Source organism: Camelina sativa, chromosome 9 (genome assembly GCF_030686135.1).
Source record: "Camelina sativa cultivar CO46 ecotype springtype chromosome 9, ASM3068613v1".
Lineage (NCBI taxonomy): Eukaryota > Viridiplantae > Streptophyta > Magnoliopsida > Brassicales > Brassicaceae > Camelina > Camelina sativa.
The window spans coordinates 33239590-33262682 of record NC_141888.1 but is presented as its reverse complement, the minus strand read 5'-3'; the positions used below and the strand labels follow the sequence as shown (position 1 = coordinate 33262682).

The 23093-nt window shown below is 34.6% G+C and overlaps 7 protein-coding genes, 1 long non-coding RNA gene and 1 pseudogene across 10 annotated transcripts; 7 read left to right on the top strand and 2 right to left on the bottom strand.

The window, feature by feature from the left end:
- The first annotated feature begins 461 nt into the window (after nt 1-461).
- On the top strand, nt 462-2273 carry LOC104715777 (MATH domain and coiled-coil domain-containing protein At3g58440-like). Its single transcript, XM_010433155.2, has 4 exons — nt 462-699; nt 798-964; nt 1078-1562; nt 1671-2273. The coding sequence occupies exons 1-4, from the start codon at nt 572-574 to the stop codon at nt 2076-2078; spliced, it is 1188 nt and encodes a 395-aa protein (XP_010431457.2). The 5' UTR covers nt 462-571; the 3' UTR covers nt 2079-2273.
- A 1434-nt stretch (nt 2274-3707) lies between these two features.
- On the bottom strand, nt 3708-5248 carry LOC147939102 (F-box/LRR-repeat/kelch-repeat protein At1g09650 pseudogene; annotated as a pseudogene). The gene has a single exon (XR_015567304.1). The product of XR_015567304.1 is annotated as an F-box/LRR-repeat/kelch-repeat protein At1g09650 pseudogene (transcript).
- A 4598-nt stretch (nt 5249-9846) lies between these two features.
- On the top strand, nt 9847-10972 carry LOC104715776 (MATH domain and coiled-coil domain-containing protein At3g58380-like). Its single transcript, XM_010433153.1, has 4 exons — nt 9847-9956; nt 10065-10222; nt 10353-10477; nt 10652-10972. The coding sequence occupies exons 1-4, from the start codon at nt 9847-9849 to the stop codon at nt 10970-10972; spliced, it is 714 nt and encodes a 237-aa protein (XP_010431455.1).
- Nucleotides 10973-11975: 1003 nt separating this feature from the next.
- LOC104715775 (MATH domain and coiled-coil domain-containing protein At3g58380) lies at nt 11976-13176 on the top strand. The gene is made up of 4 exons (XM_010433152.2): nt 11976-12073; nt 12166-12326; nt 12480-12748; nt 12823-13176. Exons 2-4 carry the CDS (start codon nt 12218-12220, stop codon nt 13174-13176), a joined length of 732 nt encoding a protein of 243 aa, XP_010431454.2. The 5' UTR covers nt 11976-12073; nt 12166-12217.
- Nucleotides 13177-13876: 700 nt separating this feature from the next.
- LOC104712526 (MATH domain and coiled-coil domain-containing protein At3g58370-like) lies at nt 13877-16046 on the top strand. Its single transcript, XM_019229545.2, has 4 exons — nt 13877-14591; nt 14694-14854; nt 14967-15277; nt 15495-16046. Exons 1-4 carry the CDS (start codon nt 14452-14454, stop codon nt 15897-15899), a joined length of 1017 nt encoding a protein of 338 aa, XP_019085090.1. The 5' UTR covers nt 13877-14451; the 3' UTR covers nt 15900-16046.
- A 463-nt stretch (nt 16047-16509) lies between these two features.
- On the top strand, nt 16510-18141 carry LOC104715774 (MATH domain and coiled-coil domain-containing protein At3g58360-like). The gene is made up of 4 exons (XM_010433151.3): nt 16510-16730; nt 16822-16979; nt 17176-17402; nt 17521-18141. Exons 1-4 carry the CDS (start codon nt 16621-16623, stop codon nt 17923-17925), a joined length of 900 nt encoding a protein of 299 aa, XP_010431453.3. The 5' UTR covers nt 16510-16620; the 3' UTR covers nt 17926-18141.
- A 683-nt stretch (nt 18142-18824) lies between these two features.
- Nucleotides 18825-20584, top strand: LOC104712524 (protein RESTRICTED TEV MOVEMENT 3). Of its 2 annotated transcripts, none has more exons than XM_010429440.2 (5): nt 18825-18950; nt 19029-19171; nt 19273-19439; nt 19649-19875; nt 19986-20584. In XM_010429440.2, the coding sequence occupies exons 2-5, from the start codon at nt 19062-19064 to the stop codon at nt 20388-20390; spliced, it is 909 nt and encodes a 302-aa protein (XP_010427742.1). In that variant the 5' UTR covers nt 18825-18950; nt 19029-19061; the 3' UTR covers nt 20391-20584. The 2 variants fall into 2 exon arrangements, with proteins under 2 accessions (XP_010427742.1, XP_010427743.1); XM_010429441.2 differs by having other exon boundaries at nt 18856-18950; nt 19040-19171.
- Nucleotides 20585-21001: 417 nt separating this feature from the next.
- On the top strand, nt 21002-21911 carry LOC104712523 (MATH domain and coiled-coil domain-containing protein At3g58280-like). Its single transcript, XM_019229547.2, has 2 exons — nt 21002-21208; nt 21335-21911. The coding sequence occupies exons 1-2, from the start codon at nt 21083-21085 to the stop codon at nt 21737-21739; spliced, it is 531 nt and encodes a 176-aa protein (XP_019085092.2). The 5' UTR covers nt 21002-21082; the 3' UTR covers nt 21740-21911.
- A 209-nt stretch (nt 21912-22120) lies between these two features.
- Nucleotides 22121-22873, bottom strand: LOC147939101 (uncharacterized). The gene is made up of 2 exons (XR_015567305.1): nt 22628-22873; nt 22121-22505 (listed from the first exon to the last, which is right to left on the bottom strand). It is a non-coding gene; the product is annotated as an uncharacterized LOC147939101 (long non-coding RNA).
- Nucleotides 22874-23093: the final 220 nt, after the last annotated feature.

Genomic DNA, 23093 nt, shown 5'->3' with positions numbered 1-23093 from the left:
ACGATATTAAAACGATTTGCATTCCTTTCTCTCTCTCTCCTTCATGTTATAAACTACTGCAGTATTAGTTAACTGAGTAGGTGGAAAGATGGAGAGTGTTAACAGATATTTATGATGGATTTTAGATCGACACATCACACGTATCTTGCTTCTAAGACGTAGACAACTGTTTATTCACATTGGAGGGAAGCTCTTTTTTTGAATATTCAACGTAAGTTGAAAGCTAAGAAAAGAAACTTTTGGTTCAATTAACGAACTTATTTTTGGTTAGATCGTAGTTCGGTTTAGTTTTATTCAATTTACTTTTTGGTTCGACTATAGTTCGGCTGAGAGAAAAAAAAAAACTGAAACCGACTTTGGAAAGGGCCCATTAAAATATGGTTATTTCGGAGTCTATTTTTTTTTTAAACAGCTGCGGAGTCTATATATAAGAAAAGATGGAATGGTGAAAGCTTATAATATTTTTCTAACCCTACCAGGACTTTGGAACCACGTTAATATTTTTGTTCACGAACTTACTTGGGAATTAGGGTTTTTACTTTTCTTTTCTTGCTTTGGCGATAACCTTTTGATGATTATGTTATCAGGTTCGATTTCGAAGATGCAAGAGAAGTTCACTTGGGTTTTTGAAAAATTTTCATCTTTTCAAGATGAAAAGTACCGCCACTCTCCTCCCTTCACGGCCGGCGGCTGCAATTGGTAAACAGCGAGAAACGATTTGTTCGTACATAGTATATATATATATATTTTTGTGTGGAATATTTTTTAGATATGTGTGTGACTTTGCTTTGGAACAGGCGTCTTTCTGCTTATCCCGGAGGATTTATGAAAGATGGTTCTCATGTTGACTGCTTGTCCGTGTATCTTTATTATGCTCCTGGATCTCCCTTACCAGGAAAGGGAAGAGAAGTGAAATATCGCATCACTTTTGTCAATGTTAACCCTCAATATAACAAAGTAATAGGTAAAACTGCAAATTGCGTGATGATTCCTTCTTATATCTTTTTGATTTCACTATGACTCTACTTGTGATGTGATCCTTATCAAAATATTCCTGTTTCTCGGAAATAATGACAGGAGAGGAATGCTATATGGATAGCAAGAGTATCAGCAGATTTGTAGACTTCTTGCCCCTTGACAAACTTCGTAATAAATTGGAAGGATTTTTGGTGGATGACAGGCTCACTATCGTCGCTGAAGTAGACGTTTCACCAGCCATTGTCGTACCATTGGAACCTGTGAAGATGATTGCATCTCTGAATAGCAAAGAAGCTTCTGTCAAAGGGGACTCTCCTTGTCGTCATCAAGTAGCGCAAGAAACTGAGAATGCTGCATCTCAAGAGAAGTTAAATAATGATGATGGTACGGATGATGATTATGATGTTGTCGCATCCGAAGAGAGTTCAGATGATGATGATGATGACGTCTTTGAAGAGGGTTTGGATGATGATAATGATGATGCATCCCAAGAGAATGCAGATGATGGTAGGGGGGTTAACACTGTGGCAGGAGGAGAAAAGGAAACAATGGATGTCAATGGGTTTGAGGTTTATTCTTCCCAGGTAAGAACAAGATCGATCTTCTTATTGTTATTAGAGAGATAGTTCTAAACTGGAAACTGAATATAACAATCTTGTTCTCAATATAGTTCACTTTGTTCTTGCTGGCAGGTAGAATCCGTAAGCCATATCTTCAAAAGACACCCAGACTTAGCTATAGACTTCCGTCCAAAGAACCAACATATCAGAAGAGCTTACATGGATTCACTCCTTAGCCTCATCAAGATGCTGTGCCAGTCACCAGAGAAGCTTTCAGAGGATGATCTGAGCAATGCTGATGACACACTTGTTGATTTGATTGATGCTGGCTTTAAGATGGACTGGCTGAAGACAAAGCTAGATGAGGTCTCTCAGAAGAAAAAGATGGAGCAGGGTAGTGGGGCCCGGATACAAACAATGGAGGAACAGTTGCAGAAGCTGAAAGAGATGTTCTTGGATCTTGAATCTCAGCTGCACAAGGAAAAGGTGGAGGCTTTGGCTGCGAGAGCTCCTCTCTCGTTCAACGATGTTGTTTGCTGATTCCTGTAGCCTTATAATTGGTCAATCCTTGTCTTTTGATATGTCTCGGAATAAGTCTCTTCTAACAAGTTCGTTGCCTTGAGTTTTTTTTTTTTTTTTTTTATTCTCTTTGTGGAGTGTGACAAATTATTGAGATTAACGTGAAAAGCATATCGACATTGAAACATTTGAAATCCAAAGTGAGATTAGGTTTTACAGGATGCAATAACGACGTTGAAATGTTATCACGCATGTAATAAAGCTCCACCCTTTGAAACCAAAATTTTTTCTAGTATGAAACATAATTACATACTTAAAAAAAAAAACTAGATATTCACCCGGTACACCGAGGACCTATATTTATTTTGTTTAGAAAGGCAATATATAATTTATTTATAATATTATATATATATATATGTAAATAATATCTTTTGTATATTTTAAATCTACTATAGTTTTACATCAATATATTATGTAGTGTATAACTTCCATTATCAACATGTAGTGGTGTATTATATAGTTAGGATATGCTTATTGTTCATTAAATTTAATTTAGTCAACAAATATACTTTTTTGTGAATTTTCTTTTTCATTTACAATGTAGAGATAATAGTATTACATAATTTATTCTATTTTTATAATTATATGAGTATATTATAATTTGATTTTGTAATTTTTGATGTATTATCTCTATATCATTTAACACTTTTGTATTTATAGTTGTGCAAGTCGATTAAAATGGTGGAGTTTTTTTTTGTAAAATTTTTTAAATCAAGAAGTTTAATCAGAAATCTAGGCTATTATTATTGTTTACGGTTAATCAATTGTGTTTAATATTTAGTACAGTTTTTTAGAAAATAGATTAATTAAATATAAAATAGTTTTTTAGAAAATGGATTAATAAAATAAATATTTAATGTTAATGGGTGTTGGTCCGATACTTTTGGAAATTTGAATAGAAGAAAACCTTCTTCAATTAGATTCTGAATTTGATATTATTTAAAGTAAAAAATAATTGTAAAATTTAATGTCAATGATATGATTGTAAACAAGTTTGAACTTGAGGATTTATTTCATAAATGTCTCCAAAAATGTATATATAGATATATAAATGTGTAATTTTTTCCAAAAATATATATTATATAATATAATAAAAATAATGTTTAGTTACAAATCTCATTCCGCTCCTATTGAATTCAGCACAGGTTAAATTGTTGTTAGTAAATACTAGGAGACGCATGTTTGGTTAATTCTTGATTTCCGAACTCAAAGAAGAAAGCATATGTATATTGAATTACTGATCAGTTTAGAGTAGACTTACATATATGGATCTTTTCAAACTTAGTCCACACAGCTTCCTATAGGCTTCCATAGTTCCATGCCGATAATTAATACTTAAACTTTATTCTTTTCCGAATAATTTTGTATAACTTAGGACATATATAGGAGACACCAAACCTTTTTAGCATTTGTGCCTCCCACATTCTATATCTATTCTGATTTTTTTTTTTCGTTTGCTGGTTAGAAAGTATGCAAGAGTTGTCTGACTATAATTTTATTAAATACTATTATAGTTAATGTATGTTTATTCTCATTATGCTGATAATTATTTCTCTGTTTCTTGACTATCATAGGATTATTTAGATTATGTATGTTAAAAAAAGATTTGTATAGAATCCATGAAGTTCTCTTTTATAGGACGAACCCAAAACTGATCACTACATAATTTTAACAGTAAATAAATTCGGCAGTGATTAAAATGTCTGTAATCAACAAACCAAACCACACGGCTAACAAAAGTATCAAAGTTACAATCACTTGACCATATAGACTCACAGAATCTCTTTTTTTTTTTTTTTGTTGGCCCAGCCCAAAAGCATCAAACTAAAATTAAAACCGGTATTAAAATAGTTATTCTTCTACTATTGAGATCAAGCTTGGAGTAAAGGGTACCACCGTTGAATAATGTCCAGCGTAGCGCTCATTGTGAGAACATGCATCATAAGATCTCAATTCAGGATCATATATGGTAAACTTGCGATTCCCCACATGTGTAAGTGTATCAAAAAGAACTAGTGATTTCGTCTTCTTCAAAACCGTGACAGGAGTGACGCATAGAATAGCATTTGGTATGAGAGCCGTTGGAGGAAAATTTCTGAACAATTGAGGATCTAGATTCAACGAATAAATTTTCTCCCAGATCATGTCTGAATTGTTTAATGACCATATCTCTTGTCTTAGCCACTCTTTTTGCGATACGGATAGCCTATCATTTAGGTTACACATAACAATATTCTTAGAATATGACGAAGGTGCTTCAGGAAACGGAGTTTTTAGGACTATATGAAAAGTTTCTGTATGAAAATTAAATGATAATATTCTTGTTTCCCCAATAGACTCATCAGTGAACCAGTGAAGTGATCCATCTAAGTGTACTGGAATATGGTGATTAAGAATACGACAAGGAGCAGCGGTAACATACTTCCAAGTGTTTGTGCTAAAATCAAAAACTTCACAGGTTGTAGTGTTTTCAAGGCTTATCTCAAATGAATTATACAGCCAAACTAGTTTGTATGTGCCTGTGAATTTGTCTTTCCCAAATCCTAGACTACACAATTGGGCATGGTCATTCATAAACTTCCATCTTTCTCTATTTAACGTGTCGAGAACAACTGCTTGATATCTCGCTTGAGGAACATTTCGAAACCATCTAGTAACTGGATTGACCACATAAATACAATTAGCGTGATTGTAATAGCACAGCATACCGTCACAACTTCCAGATACTGAATATCTGTAAACACGCAAAAGCGGGTAGTTCTCAAAATGAGTCTTTTTACACGGGGGGAAAAGAATAGGAAGTTTGATCAAATCGGATGAACTCATTGTTAATATCCTTATAGGATGATCATCATTATATTCACGGGGATATAAGATAAGGATATCAGGATCTTGTGATTGCCGATAGATCAAATTTTTTTTCTTGAAATATTGAGATTCGATTATAAAGTTCCACTGTACTGACACAAGTTTGAATCTGAGCAATGATTTTATTGGAAGTTTCTCTAGAATATGTTCGACTACGTCATGGTGCAGTTCCATTTCGTGACTGGTGTTTCGATTATGTGCTTCGTTTATATTGTTTCGAGTTGATGACTAGTTGTTATCTTTTTTTTTTTTTCTTGTTTATGATATTTCACTCATGATCTGAAGCATACACATTTATATATGAAAACATATATTTATGTATATCATATCTATAAAGCCTTGAATAGAACTAAATCTCTAAAAGAGATTATGTTAATTATTTTTAATTAGGTTTATAATGATAGTGTGACTTTTTTTAGTTTATAATATTTATTCTATAGATTTGAGATCTGTCAATTATTCAAATAGTTTTTAAGTAAGAAATTGTTTATAGTAAAGTTATACATATACATATATATATATATATATATTTCTTAAAGAGAATGTATATATGTATGTTATGTGAAGTGTATAAAATCTAAGTATTAAATTGTATATATATATATATATATATATATATATATGTGTGTGAAGTGTTATATAGATTTGATCTTAGGTGTGTTTTCCTCTGGAATGTTATTTATGAAATCTAATTATTAAATTGTGATTCTGCGACACATGTCGTTGTAAATCTACAAAAGAACAATATATATATATATATATATATATATACCATAAGTCATAATTGTTGTAATTATAGATTTCAGAACATGATACATGTATCATAAGTTGATAGGATTAATTATGTATTAATATATCTTATTATATAAAGTTGATGTCAAAGATACTCATTAATAAGATCGATAAGATGTTGACATTTGTCATTTCTAAATTTACTAAAACATTAAAAAGTAAAAGTTCTAAACCTATTGTAAAAAACGAAATCTACTAACTATCAATATTTGTTTATTCTATCTTTTTAATATTTTAATTTAATTATGTTGTAATATTTTTAGATTTTGGTTATATTGTTTAATTAAATTTGATTTCTTATTAGAAATTTATGATGATTTTAAAATATCTTTTTTATATTATTTTGATTTTTTTTCTGTAAGAATATTTAAAATCAGTATTTATTAAGTAAAACAAACTTTATATAATAAGATATTCCCTTGTACCGCATTAATTGATAACTTGAGTTAGGTTGAAAGGAAAAAAAAAATTCAAATACTGATCAAGCTCTTTGTTAAGTCAGAGAGAAAGATTCCATGTGTTGAAAATAAAATATTTGTTTTGCCCAAAAACAAAATCCATGTAATATTAGATCAAACGGTTGGGATCTGCCGGATGGTTGGATCAATGGCAGATCTTCTACTTTTTTTTTATTTTTGTTTTACTTTGCTTTTGCTTTTACTTTCCTTTTAATTTGCTTAATGAATTTTCAATAATATTAAGTTTCCTTTCTTCTCATGTGTTGGACTTTCTCTAAATTTTTTGTATGATAACCAATTAAACAATATGATCACATTGATCCGCTGTGAATGCAATGCTCTGTTCAGCAAACTCTTGACGAGTGAAAGTGATGGTGACCCCGACGATGTGGACATTCAGGTTCAAAGCACGAAACGCTTGGACTGTCGCCAAGTTATTATCAGTGATCAGCAAAGTGTGACCCTGTACTAAGGAAACCACATTGTGAACCTAATCGATTTGTGCATCAGTAAGAAAGAATATTGGTGATGCTTCTTCTTTGACCAATGCTTTCGTCACCTGATTTTTCTGAATTGAACTAATTTGCGCGACGATGACAGCAATTTTGTTCGCCATTATCTTTTTTGGTTTTTTGTGCTGAAAACCAGTGTGTAGAAAAAGTGAATTGTGATGAAATGGTGACTAATGCGTGTATACTAACACTACGTACACGCACAACATTATGAAATGGTGACTAATGATGATGATAAGTGAATTTTACAATAACATTAAGTTTCCTTTCCTCGCTCATGTGTTGGACTTTCTGTCTTTCTCTAGGGTTTTTATTTTATGATAACCTAATAAACTTAAACAACTAATATGATCACATTTAATGATCAGCAAGTCTGATTCAGACTTTTAAAAAAAATATATTATTATTATTAGCTTTTAGCCTACAAACCTCTCACTCTCGCCTTACGTATTGATCGAAGTATTGACTATGTATTGATTTTATGATTGAGCTGTGGTTTATTTGTATCAATGGTATCAGAGCGTTGTCTTTCCTCGGAATCAATGGCGGAAGAGGATGTGGCTCTTGTAACGGCGGAGTCGTTGGAGTTACGAGTTAAGAAGATTCGCCGAAGAATCTCATGGAAAGAGTTTAACGAGAGATGGTTCAAAGGCCTTTGTATCAAATAAACCAAATCAATACAGAATCAATACTTCGATCAATACGCAACCAAATCCAAATCGTTACTCAACACCAACGAGAATCCAACGTTCATAAAACGCAGAATACTATAATTCATCTTGTAAGAACCTCTTAGGGATCTTCACAGAGGATGAATCAAGGTTTACAAACCCAGAACTAGAGATAAGAGAAACCTAACAAACTCAACAACTTTTTCAATTCTAATCTTCTACAAAGTGATCTTAGATGTTTATAAAGCTTCAGCTCTTCTTCTCATTTCCAGCCAACCATCAGCTGCCAACACATAACCCAAACCTCCACCAATCACATTCTATTAAACTTCCACGTCCTTCCCATTTCCTGTATCACAACCCCAAAGGACGAAGCTTTTAGGTTACGGTTTTTCCAATCCTCTCTAACTGGACCAAAGCAATTTATTTACTTTTTGTCGTCAACCAAAGCAATTTAATAGAACAAAATAATTGAGATTTAACATTTTCTCGTTTAAAGCACTTCTTACTTCTTAGTTCTTACCAATTATTATGCTCTCTTTTTTTTTCTTTTTCTTCTTAGTTCTTACCAATTTAGTACCTTTTTCTCCGTTTTTTTTTTTCCGTTTCACTCTCAACTATTGCATTGATCCTCTGGTTTGTCATCTTCATGCACCTGTACTTTTGATTGTTATCTTATCAATGTTGAATATAGCAGAGTGTGTATCAATTTATGTTCTTTCCTGAACATATTAGAGTAGTGCAAAGAGTGTATAAGATAATACTTATTGATCCTTTAGTCTTTGATCTCGTGGATCCTAACACTCTAACAGTTTTCTGAGCATGGCAACTAGTTATGTTTGTTGTAAATCCTAAACCAAGAACTGATCTTATGGTTTCTCTTGCACATTTTCTGCAGTTTGACCGCAGATAGATTCCTGTTTGTTCAATTGGGGAACAACGTTGTCAGTATGGTAATGGAAATAAAGAAGATTCATGATCGTTATGCAGATAATGAGGATTTTGTTCAGCATGATGACGCTTATTCAGAGGACTGGAGTGACTACTACGAATATGATGATGATTGGGATCATCATGACTATTCTTATGCGGATGACATGAGTGGTTGCTATGCCCATGAAGATAGTGATGCGGAGTATGATTATGGAGATGATTCTCCTTTTGAGGATATCCCTGCATCGTTAGTGTATGGATAGAGTTGAGAGAACAACTTGACGCTGAAATTGAAAAGTCCCAAGTGCTGATGATGTTCTTGTTTATGTACTTTTCTTTATGATCGATGAATAAAGACTTGATTTTGTTATTTTCCGAGTTTAGTCTAATTTTCCCATCTTTTAAGTTACTTGATCATTGTTCAATAAATAGTCTTTGCAAGAAATGATCTTCACACAATCTCTCCCACATACCCAAAAAACATGGCCTTTTCTTGAGCAGGTCAGAAATCATTAAGCTTGGATCATAACTTCATTTTAATCTACCGTCATGAGATTTAAGGCTTGAGCAATGCTGCTGCAAAAACATAAGGGAAATTTTAAGACAAGGAGATGGAGTTAAAGAAGGATCGGCTGTGAAACAGAGTACTCTGTTTTCAATTTGTGCTCGATCCTCTGTTTGTCTATTTTTATATTAATCTTTTCAGGAAATTTATGTTTAATTATATTTGGTCGTAAATTATCTTTTATCACATTTTTATCTAATTGTCTTTGATGCGTGTAGTATGAAAACTGAGTGACAAGGAAAATAAGTAGCCGTATTCCATTAAAGTTACGTTGTTTCACCTATTTACGATTAATCGTACCCATTGATGCATCGTGACGGTTGGGGAAAGTATTGATCACTAGTACAGTGTCAGTATGTATTATTATTACGTTGCATTTGCATGCACAGATAGTTACTATAAAAGTTTATGTTCCGCAAGCGTTATAAAGTTTCTGTTGATTTAAGTTTGAAGTTAGCTTGAGGAATAAGCTACACTAATCCTATTTAAGTTATGATTCAAAGTGATAAGGATCAAATAAGTTTAGGAGTTATCTAAGCTTACGTGTTTCCTAATAGGATTAGGATTGATGTTTTACTATATATATAGATGTCTAGGCATGACATAAAGTAAGTGGTTTTGAGAGAGAGAGATTGAGAACTTAAGTTTTGAACTAATTTTCTTAAGCTAATAAAAGTGAGTTTATACTTTTAACAATCTTTAAGTTCATAAAACCATAATCAAATTCTAGAGTTTCTACCTCGACGTACTAAAAACGATTTGCATTCCTTATCCTCTCTCCTCTCCATGTTATAAACTAGTACTACAGTGTAACATCTGATAATAACTAGTTTAAGTTGATTAATAAATCTGTTTGGTTCGAACTTACTATTTCGGTTTTAGATTTCATAGTGGAAATTCCTTCATGCTCTTATAGTCTCAATCACATCAATGGGGAACAAAGGTAGATTGGCATTCGTCTGGAGGATAAATATTTCCTCTTCTCAGCAACTTAAGGAGTACTATTGTTCTGATACACTTCTAATTGATGGCTGCAAATGGTAACAAAGAGACCGTTTTTTTCATATGTTTTATCCATTTAATGTTGCAGTGATTCAATCATGATACTCTTTTTGTTGCTTCTTATTTTATTTTATTTTTAACTGCAGGCGTTTAATTCTCACACCCATGGGAAATAAATTTGTCTTCTCCTATCATTATTTAGGCGTTGCTGATCATAAGTCCCTGCCTTCTAGATGGACAAGCAATGTAAATCTTTGCTTCACTTTAGTTAATCGACGATCTAAAAATTGTTCTTTGGTGAAAGGTACGTGATTTTATATCTATATACCTCCTACTTACTCATTACTTCATTTTAGTGCTACATATAAATTATGTATTCTAATGATGATTTGGATTCAATGTATTTATGTATCTTGATTCTTGAGATGTTGCAGATTCAGAGCTTTGTGTCAACGAGAAGTCCCCCACTTGTCGTTATCGAATCGGATTCATGCGTTCCAGCCATCTTGAAGAACATGGCGGATTTCTTAAAGTTGGAAGACTGAAGATTGTTCTCAAGGTTAGTGTCATGTTTAATAAAGCTACCGAACAATTATAGGAAACGTAAGATTAGTACTTGACTAAAGTATATAACTTGAAATTAATCGCAAACCTCAATATATGAGCAACACCGTGTGTTCTGCATTTGAGGTTTTGTTGTTGATATCGTATGTTCACCTTTGGTCCTTGACAGATAGGATCAGTGAAGCGTAAAATTGAAAAACACCATGGCATTGCATCAGAAATTCTTCTGACAAATTGGCGGAGGACAACATACCTGAATGCCGTCCTCGGACAAATTAAGACGTTGTGCCAGTTTCCTGGGACTATCTCTGATGATGATCTAGAAGAAGCATCTTCCGTAGTGTCAAATGCCGCAAAGGGAGGCCTTGTAGTGGATTGGTTAGAGAAGAGGCTCGAGGAAGTAAAGGAAAAGAAGAAAGTGGCCACTGCTAAGGCTCGGTTGCAACAAATTGACGAAGAGTTGCTGAAACTCATTCAGAAATTAGGTTGATCTGTAGGATCTTCAATCAGATATGTACCTCTCTCGTTCGATGTTCTCAAAAACTTTTGTTTGATTCTAAACTTGGTGTGTCTTGGCTCAGTTCTTCTATAAAATTTGGATGATAAATTATCGTATCTCTAATTTCCTTGTACTATTGTTGTAATGGAGTGAGTCCCTTGGTTTTGGTAAACAATTGGTTCTAAAATATGTTAACTTGATGAAAACGTAATTGCTCTGTATCTGAACAGAGTATGCTCTGTATCTTTGGTCAGAGGAGGATTCCCTGAACTTTGAGTCATAAACTCGCCATATTCCTGGCATCATCATCACCAACTTCTGCTTGTGGGAGACAATACCACATGCTCATCACCCTCCGGAGACATTGATTAAAAGTGCTTTGCTCAAATTCTTAAATCCATAACAAGCAGAATGATTGATTGATAATATTCACTAACGATCTTGAGAAAGCAACGAACATAAAACGAGGTTGGCAAGATATTGGAAATTAAAAAAAGTTTGTGCTGATATTAAGGAAATTTCCAACTAACTGCAGACAAGAAGATCTTAAGAATTGATGAACATCCCATTCAAATTGTGTAACATCTTTCCAATAATTACGATATATGGCATATAAAGAAAGAAGTTTGACATTCAAAAAAAAAAAAAAAAAATCATATATATAAAGACATGTGAGAAGCATGTGACTTGGATTTAGCCAGCAGTGGAAACACAATCTCAATTCTAAAGTCTACCTAGGGTTTTTACTTTTTAGTTTCTCACTTTCTTTCTATATTGCAATCGGATTTATTTCTCTACTTTTTAATTGTTTTAAGGGTAATTTTCTCCTAGGGTTGAGCCTTATTTGTGAACTTCATCTCAGAATTTTTGTTTCAAACTAGGCAAAGACTGGCTTGGCTTGTGTAAGAGGTTCAGACTTCTGAGTTCTGAGTCTGTGTCTATTTCTTTACTCGCTTTGTTCTCTTGATATTGGTTACATTTAATGGGGAAGCAGCAAGTTGAAAAAAAATTCGTCTGGATAATAAAGAATCTCCCCGTTTTGAAACCTAAGCAGACTCATTCTGATCCATTTCTCATTGCTGGCAGTAGATGGTAATTAAATAACCTGTACCAATTTTTGTTCTAAACTATGTTTTCATTTAATTATAAGTTTAGGTGATTTCTTTGTTTGTCTCTGTGTATAGGCGTCTTCTTGCCATACCCAATGGAACCAACTTTGAGTTCTCGTATCAGTATATGGGCGTCGCTGATTGTTCTCAGTCATTGACTTCTACATGGAGAAGACATGTAAAAGTTCGCTTAACTATAGTAAATGGGATTTATCAAAAACGCTCAAGTGTGAGAGGTAGGATTCTATTTACACATTTTTTCAAAGTTGCTTTTTTTGTTTTTAAGTTATACCGTTTCTTGCAAAGCTGTGACATTGAATTGACATGTTTTTATTCAAATTAATACGTGTACTCATTGGATGCAATACGTACTTCTCGTGATGACACAGTTTCAGACCTCTACTTTGATGATGAGAAACCTCCCACTTGTCCTTATCCAATAGTACCACCACCCCCTTTCAACCTTCTTGCACGAGATGCCGGGTTTCTTGTTTCCGGACAAGTAACAATTTTAATTGAGGTTGTTGCTCTTAAAACCATGGGCACATCACCAGGTGAATCAGATAAGGATGGTGCAATGTCTTATAATCTACTCAACAAGACTCAAGAACTGAAAGAAAGCATTGATGTCAATGGGTTTCAAATTCTTCCTTCACAAGTAAGAAACTTAAAGATTAGTAAGCATACAACTAGAACTCCTAAAAGCTTGTATAATATCTTTTCTTTTCTCAGGTAGAATCTGTGAAACGTATATTTGAAAGATACCCTGACATTGCATCACAAGTCCGTTTAAAGAAACGATCTTTGAGGACAACTTACATGAATGTACTCCTAGGAATCGTTGAAACGCTGTGCCAATTGCCTGCGGAGATCTCTGATGATGATCTGGATGAAGCATCCGCTGCAGTGTCTGACGTGGCACAAGGTGGCTTTAAAGTTGATTGGTTGGAGAAGAAGCTCGAAGAAGTAAAGGAAAAGAAGAAAAATGTGGATATTGGTAAGTCTTGTCTACAAAAAGTGGAGAGAACATTGAAATTCTTCATAGAGAAGGCGAATGTTCCTCTCTCGTTCGATGATGTTGTTTGATGTTCTTTAAATCCTACTAAACTTTTAGTTTGATTTTATACTTCTGGCTCAGAAAGAATTACTCTTCTTTAAATTTTGGAAGATAAATTATTGTTTTGTCATAATATTTTCTAATGGAGTCCCTTGGTTTTGGTGAACAAATGGTTCATATGCCGAAACAAGTGTGATGAATAGAACAAACTCTTTTTGGAGAACTGGAATTTGGCCTATGTTATTGTCTGTTTTCTGATCACCAAAACTGGCCTCTGATAAGGGCCATAAAGGCCAGAGGTTTTGTCTGCCAAATATCCTCTATAGTTTGATGTCTTGAGTTCTTATTTCTTAGGCCTTTTGTGATAACGCATTGTGCTCTTGACGACTCTCTCTCTCTCTCTCTTCTTGTCACATGGATCACGGATATGTATGTACATTTTAAACCTTGCGTTATGCTTATGTGAGAATAACGGACAAGAAGATGGACAGGTGGAGATGAGGAATTGTCTACTGTATTAATCTTAGCCGAATACGTCATATTTTATACATTAGTTATATGCAATCCCTTGAATATAGGAGCTAAACTCTAACCTTTGATCATATCCAAACTAATTTATCCCGAATAGTTTAAGTGTTTAGATATTCTACAACGTACAACCTAAATTTTGCACAAGGAAATTTTGGAAACTGAGTGTGACAAGAGAAACAGAGTATGAATATCCTTGTACATTAATTTAGCGATTTCTAATCATCATGGTTGGGGAAACTATTGATCATTTATGATATATCTTAACTCTAGCTTTGAAATCTTGTTTCCTAAGATATATAGAAGTGATTCACTTTCCTACTCAATAGATATGCATTCATGTCTCTGTCTCTCTTTTCTCTCCTAGCTAGATGTTTTGAAGTAGTGCTGCAGGGTAAAAGTTCAGAGTCTAAAACCTTTTTCCCCCTTAGTCTCTTTTGTCTTAGAACAACCTTTCATATACTATTTTCAAGGTTAGTTTACGATTTTAAAGCGCATGGTTCGACCTTGACATGGCGGCTAAGTGTTACTAGTGGAATCTAATTTAAGATTAACTGTGCCTTTGAATTTATAGTCTAATTAACGTAGTTAGAGTCCATAGTGAAATTTTAGGTTTGGTTTTGAATTTATAGTCTAAGAGTCCATAGTGGAATTTTAGGTTTGGTTTTGATTTTGTTACTCGAGATGTGTTTGTGTTTCCACTGGTGTATATATATTTTGAATTGGATGTATGAAACTGTTTTTAAGGTACGTAGTTTGGTTACTAGGAGTCTGTAATGGGGAGTACTGAAGAATTAGTTGATTACAAAAAAGAAGCTGATGATGATAACAAGTTCACTTGGGTGATTAAGAATTTCTCCTCTTTGCCATATGATAAAGTCTATTCCAGTCCATTCGTGATTGGTGGCTGCAAATGGTACATAAGTAAATAAAAGACTAGTTGTTTTCTCTAACTGTTTTAGTCCAATTTAAGGTTCATGAGGACATCCACTTTTGTCAATTGTGTTTTTGCTTGCAGGCATCTTCTAGCCTATCCCAAGGGAAATAAGTTTAATAATAGTTTGTCTCTGTATCTTGTGGTTGATGATTCTAGATCATTGCCTTGTGGATGGAAAAGATTCGCACAGTTCTCCTTAACTATAGTGAACCAACATACGGAAAACCTCTCCCAACGAGGAGGTGAATTTTTCTAAACTCGCTAATGTGACTTGTGCTGCTACTGCAAGATTCTTGTTATATATGCATTGTGTGCTTTGTTAGTTTTGACTAGGGTTCTATCTTTCTTGAACAGAGAAACAACATTGGTTTAATCAGAGAAACCTCGGCTCGGGTTTTACATCCATGCTCCCACTTCCCAACCTTCATGCCAAACACGGTGGATTTCTTGTGAACGGAGAAGTCAAGATTGTTGTGGAGATAGATGTTCTTGAAGTCATTGGAAATTTTGATGTATCAGAAGAATCTGAAGAGGAAAACCAACCTCTGAAAAAGATAAAGCTAGATAATGATGATAATGATGCAGTCTCTATTGATTTTCTCAACGTGGCTTCACCAGTAATGGAAAGCATTGATGTCAACGGGTTTCAAGTTCTTCCATCACAGGTAAGAAGACATAAGATTAGTGCTAAACCCTTTGTCATTTCTATAAATAGTCTTGATCATATGTGTTATACATTTATATAGTGTTTGTCTCTCAAGTATTTTAAAAAAACAGAGAAGTTGACTATATATTAAAACTGAGTCTTTCAGCTTCAGCTTTTGGATTTATGTAAAAATTGTTGGACAAAACAGTTCATGTCTCTGAAAACTTCTATGACAGGTAGAATCTGTGAAGTGTATATTTGAAAGGCACCCAGACTTTGCATCAAGGTTTCGTCCAAAGAACCGGCACCTGAAGTCATCATACATGAATGTCCTCCTAGGACTAATTAAGACTTTGTGTCAGTTACCTGAGGAGCTCTCTGATGATGATCTGGAAGAAGCATCCGTCGCAGTGTCATACGTGGAAAAGGGAGGGTTTAAATTGGATTGGTTGGAGAAGAAGCTGGCAGAAGTTAAGGCAAAGAAGAAAAAAGTGGAGATTGGTAAGGCTCGACTGCAACAAACGGAGGAAGAGTTGCACAGATTAAATCAGAGATGCTTAGACCTGAAAGCTCTTCTGGAGAAAGAGACCGCAGATGTGTCAGAGGCCAATGTTCCACTCTCGTTCGATGATGTTGTCTGATGCATGTTTTACGTTATGAGAATAATCCTTGAGAGTTTTTAGTGCCAATACTCTGGTGAGTTAGTGTTTTGGTTGCGACTTGTCCCCGAATCTCGTCTTTATTAAACTTTAGACGTCAGTTTTTAGTGGAATCAATTTTTAATTTTGTTGGAGTGACAAATGAGTTTACTTGATCAAAAAGTAATTGCTCTGTATATGAACAGAGTGTGGTGAACCATTTTTTTTTTAGTTGTTGTTGTTGGAATCATTTAGATATTTTCTCGTTTGACTTGAACTCGTAGGCATTTAAGAGTTCGCTATGAAAAGGGAGGCTTTAAATTAGATATTTTATTAGTTGATTTTGTAATTTTACAAATTATATTTAGTTTGTTTTATATTAAATCCTAAACTTAGTCAACTATAAATACTTAATTTATTTTCTGTTAAATAACTCAACATTCAACTAATTTTTTATATTAAGCAAAAACGTAAAAGGAATTTTTTTTATTTTGAATAGTAATTAATTTAGTTATCGAATATGCTTTTTAGTCAAAGTCAAATCAAATTAGCATTTTTACATTTTTTCTAAAGAAATTTCCTAGTAATTAAACTCCTCGAGATTGTTGTTTGATTCTCCGATTCAGAAGTTGTTGTTGTGTGTGGCACTCGGGTTCTAGGGTTTTTCTTTTCTTCATGTTCCTCCAGCTAGGTTGACAGCTAATTAGAAGCATCGTCAAGATCAATGGGGAAACAACAACTTGCTAAGAAGATCACTTGGGCGATTAAGAATTTCTCATCTTCCCAAACTGGAAAAATCTGTTCTGATCAATTCGTCGTCGGTGGATGCAAGTGGTTAGGTTTTTTCATGTCCATGTAGATTTGGGTGTTAATTAGTATCTTTCACATGTGTGTTGCTGATTCTTTTGTTACATGTTTCATGCAGGCGTTTAATTGTCTTTCCCAAGGGAAATAACGCTGATTATTTGTTTATGTATTTGGAAGTAGCTGATTATGAATCATTGTCACCTGGATGGAGAAGACACGTTCGTTATCTCCTCAATATTGTTAATCAAAATGCTGTTAAACGTTCCAAACAAAACGGTCTGCTTTATTTCTTCCCACTACTCTAACATGTTGTCTCCAATTTATTTCAATGACAGTATCATAAACACAAGACTGTTTTTGCAAGTCTAGTAGTCCTTTTACAAGTCTAGCATTGTTCAGGTGTATCTAGTGCTTTATTGGGTGTTAGCTAGTGAACTGAGTATATTGATTCTGTCGTTTGTGATTTTTACAGAAGAACAAAAGTGGTTTGATGTGCGGTCTCCCCGCTGGGGTCGTCTGTCCATGTTTCCACTAAATGAAATCAGTGCCAGAGATAGCGGATTTGTGGTTAATGGAGAACTCAGAATTGTTGCTGAGATAGAGGTTCTTGAAGTGATTGGAAATTTCGATGTATCAGAGGAAACTTCAACACTTATGGAAACTATGGATTTTAATGGCTTTCAACTCCTTCCGTCACAGGTAAGAAATTGATAATGCTACATACCCTTTTTGTGTTGAACATTAATCAGCAACAAGAGACAGCATGATCCAAAAACTGCTCTCTCAATATTGATACTTGTGTTTTCACTCTCATCAGGTGGGATTTGTGAGCCATATCTTTGAAAGGCACCCAGAGATTGCATCTGAAATGCGTTTAAAGAACCCAAATCTTAGGACAGGTTACATGAGTTTGTTACTCAGTCTGATTGAGACTCTGCGCCAGTCGCCTCACGAGCTCCACAAGACTGAGATAGCCGAGGCATTTACTGTACTCAGATCCATGACTGATGCTGGATTTAAGGTTGATTGGTTGGCGAAGAAACTTGTTGAGCTGTCGGAAAAGAAGCAGAAAGAGGAAGCTGGTGGAACTCGGATGCAAGAAATCAAAGAAGAGCTGAAAAGTTTGAAACAGAAATGCTTAGACCTGGAAGTTCAGCTGGAGGATACGAAAACAGAGGTTTCAGCTGCAAAAGCTCCTCTATCATTCTCTGATGTGTTTTAATATGTTTTTTTTGAGTTGATAGGCTTCTGCTTGATGACTAGCTTGTCTGTTCCTTTGCAGATAGATTTGGGTTTTATGATGTTGTTTAGATACTTTGCTGCGTTATATCGCCTTACAATATTGATTGGAACATTTTCTATTGAGCTATCATGATTGTTTGAGCAAATTCTTTTTCTCTGAGTTTAGGTTTAATTAGTACAAAATGTTACAAGCTTAGTCACTGTTACGACTGGAAGAGTTGAGAGACATACATTTTCATCATTTGGATTTAAGGTTCCTTATTCGAAGGTAAGTAAGCTAGCATAAGATCATGTTTCTTTAGTTGTATTAAAAGATTTTTAATGAGATAGAAAAAAAATCTTCACCTTATTATAGTCTGCTTTGGGGATTACAAAACCCCTCACAGGTAGAGTGGTTGAGGCCTGAGGGTAATCTAGAAAAGAGAGTACCAAATATATCACTTCCAATTTCTAAATGGATTTAATTTTATTTTGTTATAATTTTTTTTTGTAGAAAAGCTTATCATTACAAATAATTTTGCTCTAATTTTTTTTTACAATAACGTGCATACACAATGACAACGCGGAAACAGGATTTTGGACTCAGTGTACAGTTTGGGTATATTTTTGCTACACTTGTAAAAAAAAAGAATCAAAATTATATAAACTGATGAAAACGAAAAGAGAAGTTAAACGTGTTCAAGAGAAAAAGAAAGGGAAAGAAAAGAAGTAGCTGGGAGAGAGTTTGAAGAATCTGGTCGATAATCATATAAGAAAAGGATCGAGCAAGAGTCAACCCTAGGACCCAAAGATGGAATCCATAATGCCTATGCTCCAAGTAACCCTAAGAGGAGCGCAAGTAATTCGTATATATTCCTCGTGTACGTAAACTAAACGAATGACATTTCATAACCTAGCCCTCAAACTTTTATAGGCTTTGATCCCATATATATATGAATTCTTCAATTTTTCAATTTTGGATATGCTGCTTGAGATTGTTATTTGATCCTCAGCTTGGATTATAGGGTTTCTCTTCTCTTCATGTTTTACTAGTTTTTTTCTTTTGATTTTTTTTTCTTTTTTTTAAAAAAAATGTTCTGCTAGTTTGTTTGCAGAGAGGAACCTTCATCAAGATCAATGGGGAAGCAATTTGATAAAAAGAAGATCACTTGGACGATTAAAAATTTCTCCTCTTTACCAGCCGACATTATTTATTCTGATCCTTTTGTCGTCGGTGGCTGCAAATGGTACAAACTTTTCTAATGTTCTTTTTTTTGTTTTTGTCTATTTTGGGGGTTTAATTACGTGATGTAGTCCTTTGTTTTCTTTGGCTTTTTTTTTTGTTCAGGCATCTACGGGCCTATCCCAAGGGATATAATAATACTAACTGCTTGTCCCTATTTCTTGGTGTTGTTAATTCTACTTCTTTGCCTTCCGGATGGAGAAGACACGCTAAATTTCGTCTGATTATAGTAAATCAGTTATCAGATAAACTTTCTCAGTCAAAACTTAAAGGTAATAATTACTTCTCCCCACTTCTAGACATAATCATAAACCCAAAATATATAATCATTTAGATAGGAAGTAACAATCCTTTTCATCCCACATCTTCTTATCATTCAGAAGAACGACAGGTGCATAGTTCAAATACTATTACTTTATTCCTAGTAAATGAATTGAATTGATGAATTCTTTTTTTCTTTTGTTTTGGTGCGGTTTTACAGAACTAGAAAACTGGTTTGATGAGAATACTGCCAATTGGGGTCTTCCATCCATGTGTCCCCTAAACGAGATTCATGCCAAAGATAGTGGATATCTATTAAACGGGGAACTTAAAGTTGTTGTAGAGATAGAAGTTCTTGAAACTATTGGTAAATTAGATGTAACAGAGGAAACTTCAACAATAACTGAAACCGTAGATGTTAATGGCTTTCAACTTCCTCCTTCACTGGTAATTAAGAGAACTTTTTGTGATGATGTGTTCTATGATATGGTGCTTGTTTGGTGTCTCGGGAAACTACTCCTTGAATATGCATTCTACTTTTTGTTTCAAAATCACAGGCAAAATCTGTGAGCCGTATGTTTGAAAGACATCCAGAGGTTGCGTCAGACTTCCGTCCAAAGAACCCAAACCTCAGGACGGGTTACATGAGTCTTCTACTCAGTCTGATTCAGACTATGAGCCAGTTACCTCAGGAAATTTCCAAGGATGATCTGTTGGATGCTTATGCTGTACTGGGAACCATGAGAGATGCTGGGTTTAAACTGGATTGGTTAGAGAAGAAACTTTATGAAGTGTCAGAAAAGAAGGAGAATGAGGAGGCTAGTGAGACTGGGCTAAAAGAAATGGAGGAAGAGTTGAAGGATATGAAGCAGAAGTGTTCAGACATGGAAGCCCTGGTGGAGAAGGAGAAGGCAAAAGTGTCGGCTGTAAAAGCTCCTATCTCATTCGATGATATTGTTTAATGGCACTTGGAGTTTGGTTCTATACATGGTGTTGTGGGCTGTTCTTGCTAATGAGTCCTCTTCCAAACCTAGGAAGATAAAAGAGACCCATGTCTCGTAAACATCCACAATGTTGTAAAATGTAAATCTCTTGATTTCTGTAAAGAACTGATCGAGCATAGAGTATATATAATCAATATATTTACTCAAACAAATTCCGTAGGATGACTTTCATATCAAATGCATCGATGAATGAATCAAGCAGCGACGAAGTTGTAGGAGTTTTTTTTTGTTATCATAGGAATGATTCAGTTTTAGGGTTTCGCGCCTCTAAATTCCCCAGTGCCTTGATGAAAAAGTAATATCTTTGTGTATGAACATATTTTTTGTTTAACCTTTTTTGGTTAATTAATGGTCATTATATGAACATAGTTCATTGTCAGATGAAGAGTCGCTACCAAACAAGCGGCTCTACTTGATAGACGCAATTTAATATCCATCCATGGCTATTTCGTGATTATGCCAGAAGAGAGTATCAAGTCACGATGAGTCAAGGTTAATAAATATGATAGTAATTACGAATGCCTGAGTTTTCTTTATATATTATTGATCTGTTGTGGCTAAGGTTTTAGCACCTACGTTGTTATATTGTTTGGCTTTTCCTTCGTCATCCTAAACTGCAGTTTGTAAGCTGAGAGACTCTCATCCAATAAATGTTTGAAGAACTTACTACTTTTGAGTCTAGCGATACTGAAGCTGTTGATTTTTCTACGTCTGAATATTCGTCGGAAGATGAAGAAACTGTCGAAGTCAATGGGTTTCAGGTTCTTTATACACAAGTAAGCACGAAATTATTCAACTCTCTGTTCTCTAACAGCACTTTGTTTTTATCTTTTTAATTAAATACTGAAGATAGTTCGATTTGACCTTTTTTTTTTTTTGGTTTACAATTTTCTGCTTAACAGGAAGATATGGTTAGTGAAATGTTTAAAAAACATCCAGATCTCACTTCAAACTTCGATTTGAAGAATCAAAAACTCAAGAATGCTTACATGGATGTCCTCCTCGACCTAATTGAGACATTAAGCCAGTCGGCGAACGAGCTCTCATCGGAAGACCTAGACAAAGCAGAGAGTACGCTTTTCGATCTTACTAGAGCAGGCTTGAAAGTGGGTTGGTTGCGTCAGAATTTGGATGAAGCTTACTTAGAGAAGGAGAAACAGAGAGTTAGTGAGATTCGAATCAGACAACTCGAGGAACAGGTCAAGAAGCGAAAGCTGAATTTGTCCGATTTGGAATCCGACCTTCGAACAGAGAGAGCTACAGCTTTGGTTTCTAATGACCGAATTGGATCCGGCGATCTTATCTGAAGAATGAAGTCTTTCATCTTTTTATTTTTCCTTTCCCTGTTTCAGCAGATTTTGAATTTTTGTTACATAGCTTGTGAGTTGTGAAACAAGGATCAAATCGTTCTTTAAGGTTTTGCCTTGATTTATGTTTAGTATCTGTACGAACCTTTTTAATTCATGAATGTTTTGATTTGACTGACCTATTTATTTAAGTAATATTTTGGAACGCGTGGTCATTAATCCCTTTTATTGAAATAACTAGCCCTGGGCGTTCGGTTTAACCGGGTTATTCGGGTTGGATTGTTCGGTTTAAGGAAAATTCGGGTTTTGAAAAATCTCACCGAATAGACCCGAAATAAAATTCGGTTCGGGTCGGTTTGGAAGTCGGTTTATTCGGGTCGGTTTTAAGGATTTATATCTATTCCGAGAAAAAACCGATTTTTTTCTACTTCGGTTTATTTAAACCGAAATACACCAAAATAAGAAATTATGGGCTTAAATAACTTACATTTACAAACCACAATAATGGACCTAACCTAATTAAAATTTGGGCCTCTTAACAAACTCAAACCCATCAAAAAAGTTAGGGTTTTTACAAACAAGGAGATCACGGCTGCAAATTCGCCGTCGCCGCTTTCTTTGACAGATCTGAAGCGTTGCCGTTGCCGTCAATGTTGTAGATCTTTAGACAACTTTCTCAACTACGTAGGCAATAAAAACCTCCATCAAATCTGTGACGGCTCTACACTCACCCTCACCGCCATTGCTCTCTTCCTAGCCACCAGATCTATCAACATAACAAATCCCAAAACATCAAAAGACTCCGATTAACGAGAAGCAGACATCAATACTGCTTACAAGCATCGAAATTTCAAGATAATCAGTTATTAATAAAGAGGAAGAACTTACTAGTTACAAATCTGAAAATTGCAATTAGGGAATGAAGGAGGAATAACTTAGGGAACCATCTCAACGAGAGAGAGGATAAGGAGAAGGTAAGAAGAAAATAAGCAAAGAGGTGGGGAAGAAGAAGATGAATAATAATCTATGTAAAGGAGAAGAAGGGTGAAGGAGAAAGAGAAGAGAGAGCTTCTTCTCTCGTGAGAAGAAAAAATAAGAGGAGTATAATTTTAGGGTTTTTGTATTTTTATATGTGTCTCCTTAAACCAAAGAAACCGATCGGTTTTGGTGTGCCGAACCGAATAAACCGAAGACCGAAATCAATTTATAATTTTGCCGATCGGTTAAGAACAGTAAATCGGTTAGCAACCGAAAACCAAAATTGTCGGTTTGTTCGGTTCGGTTTTCTCGGTTTCTACCGATTGCCCAGGACTAGAAATAACAATAAAAAAGGGAAATTCGTAGAAGTAACCAA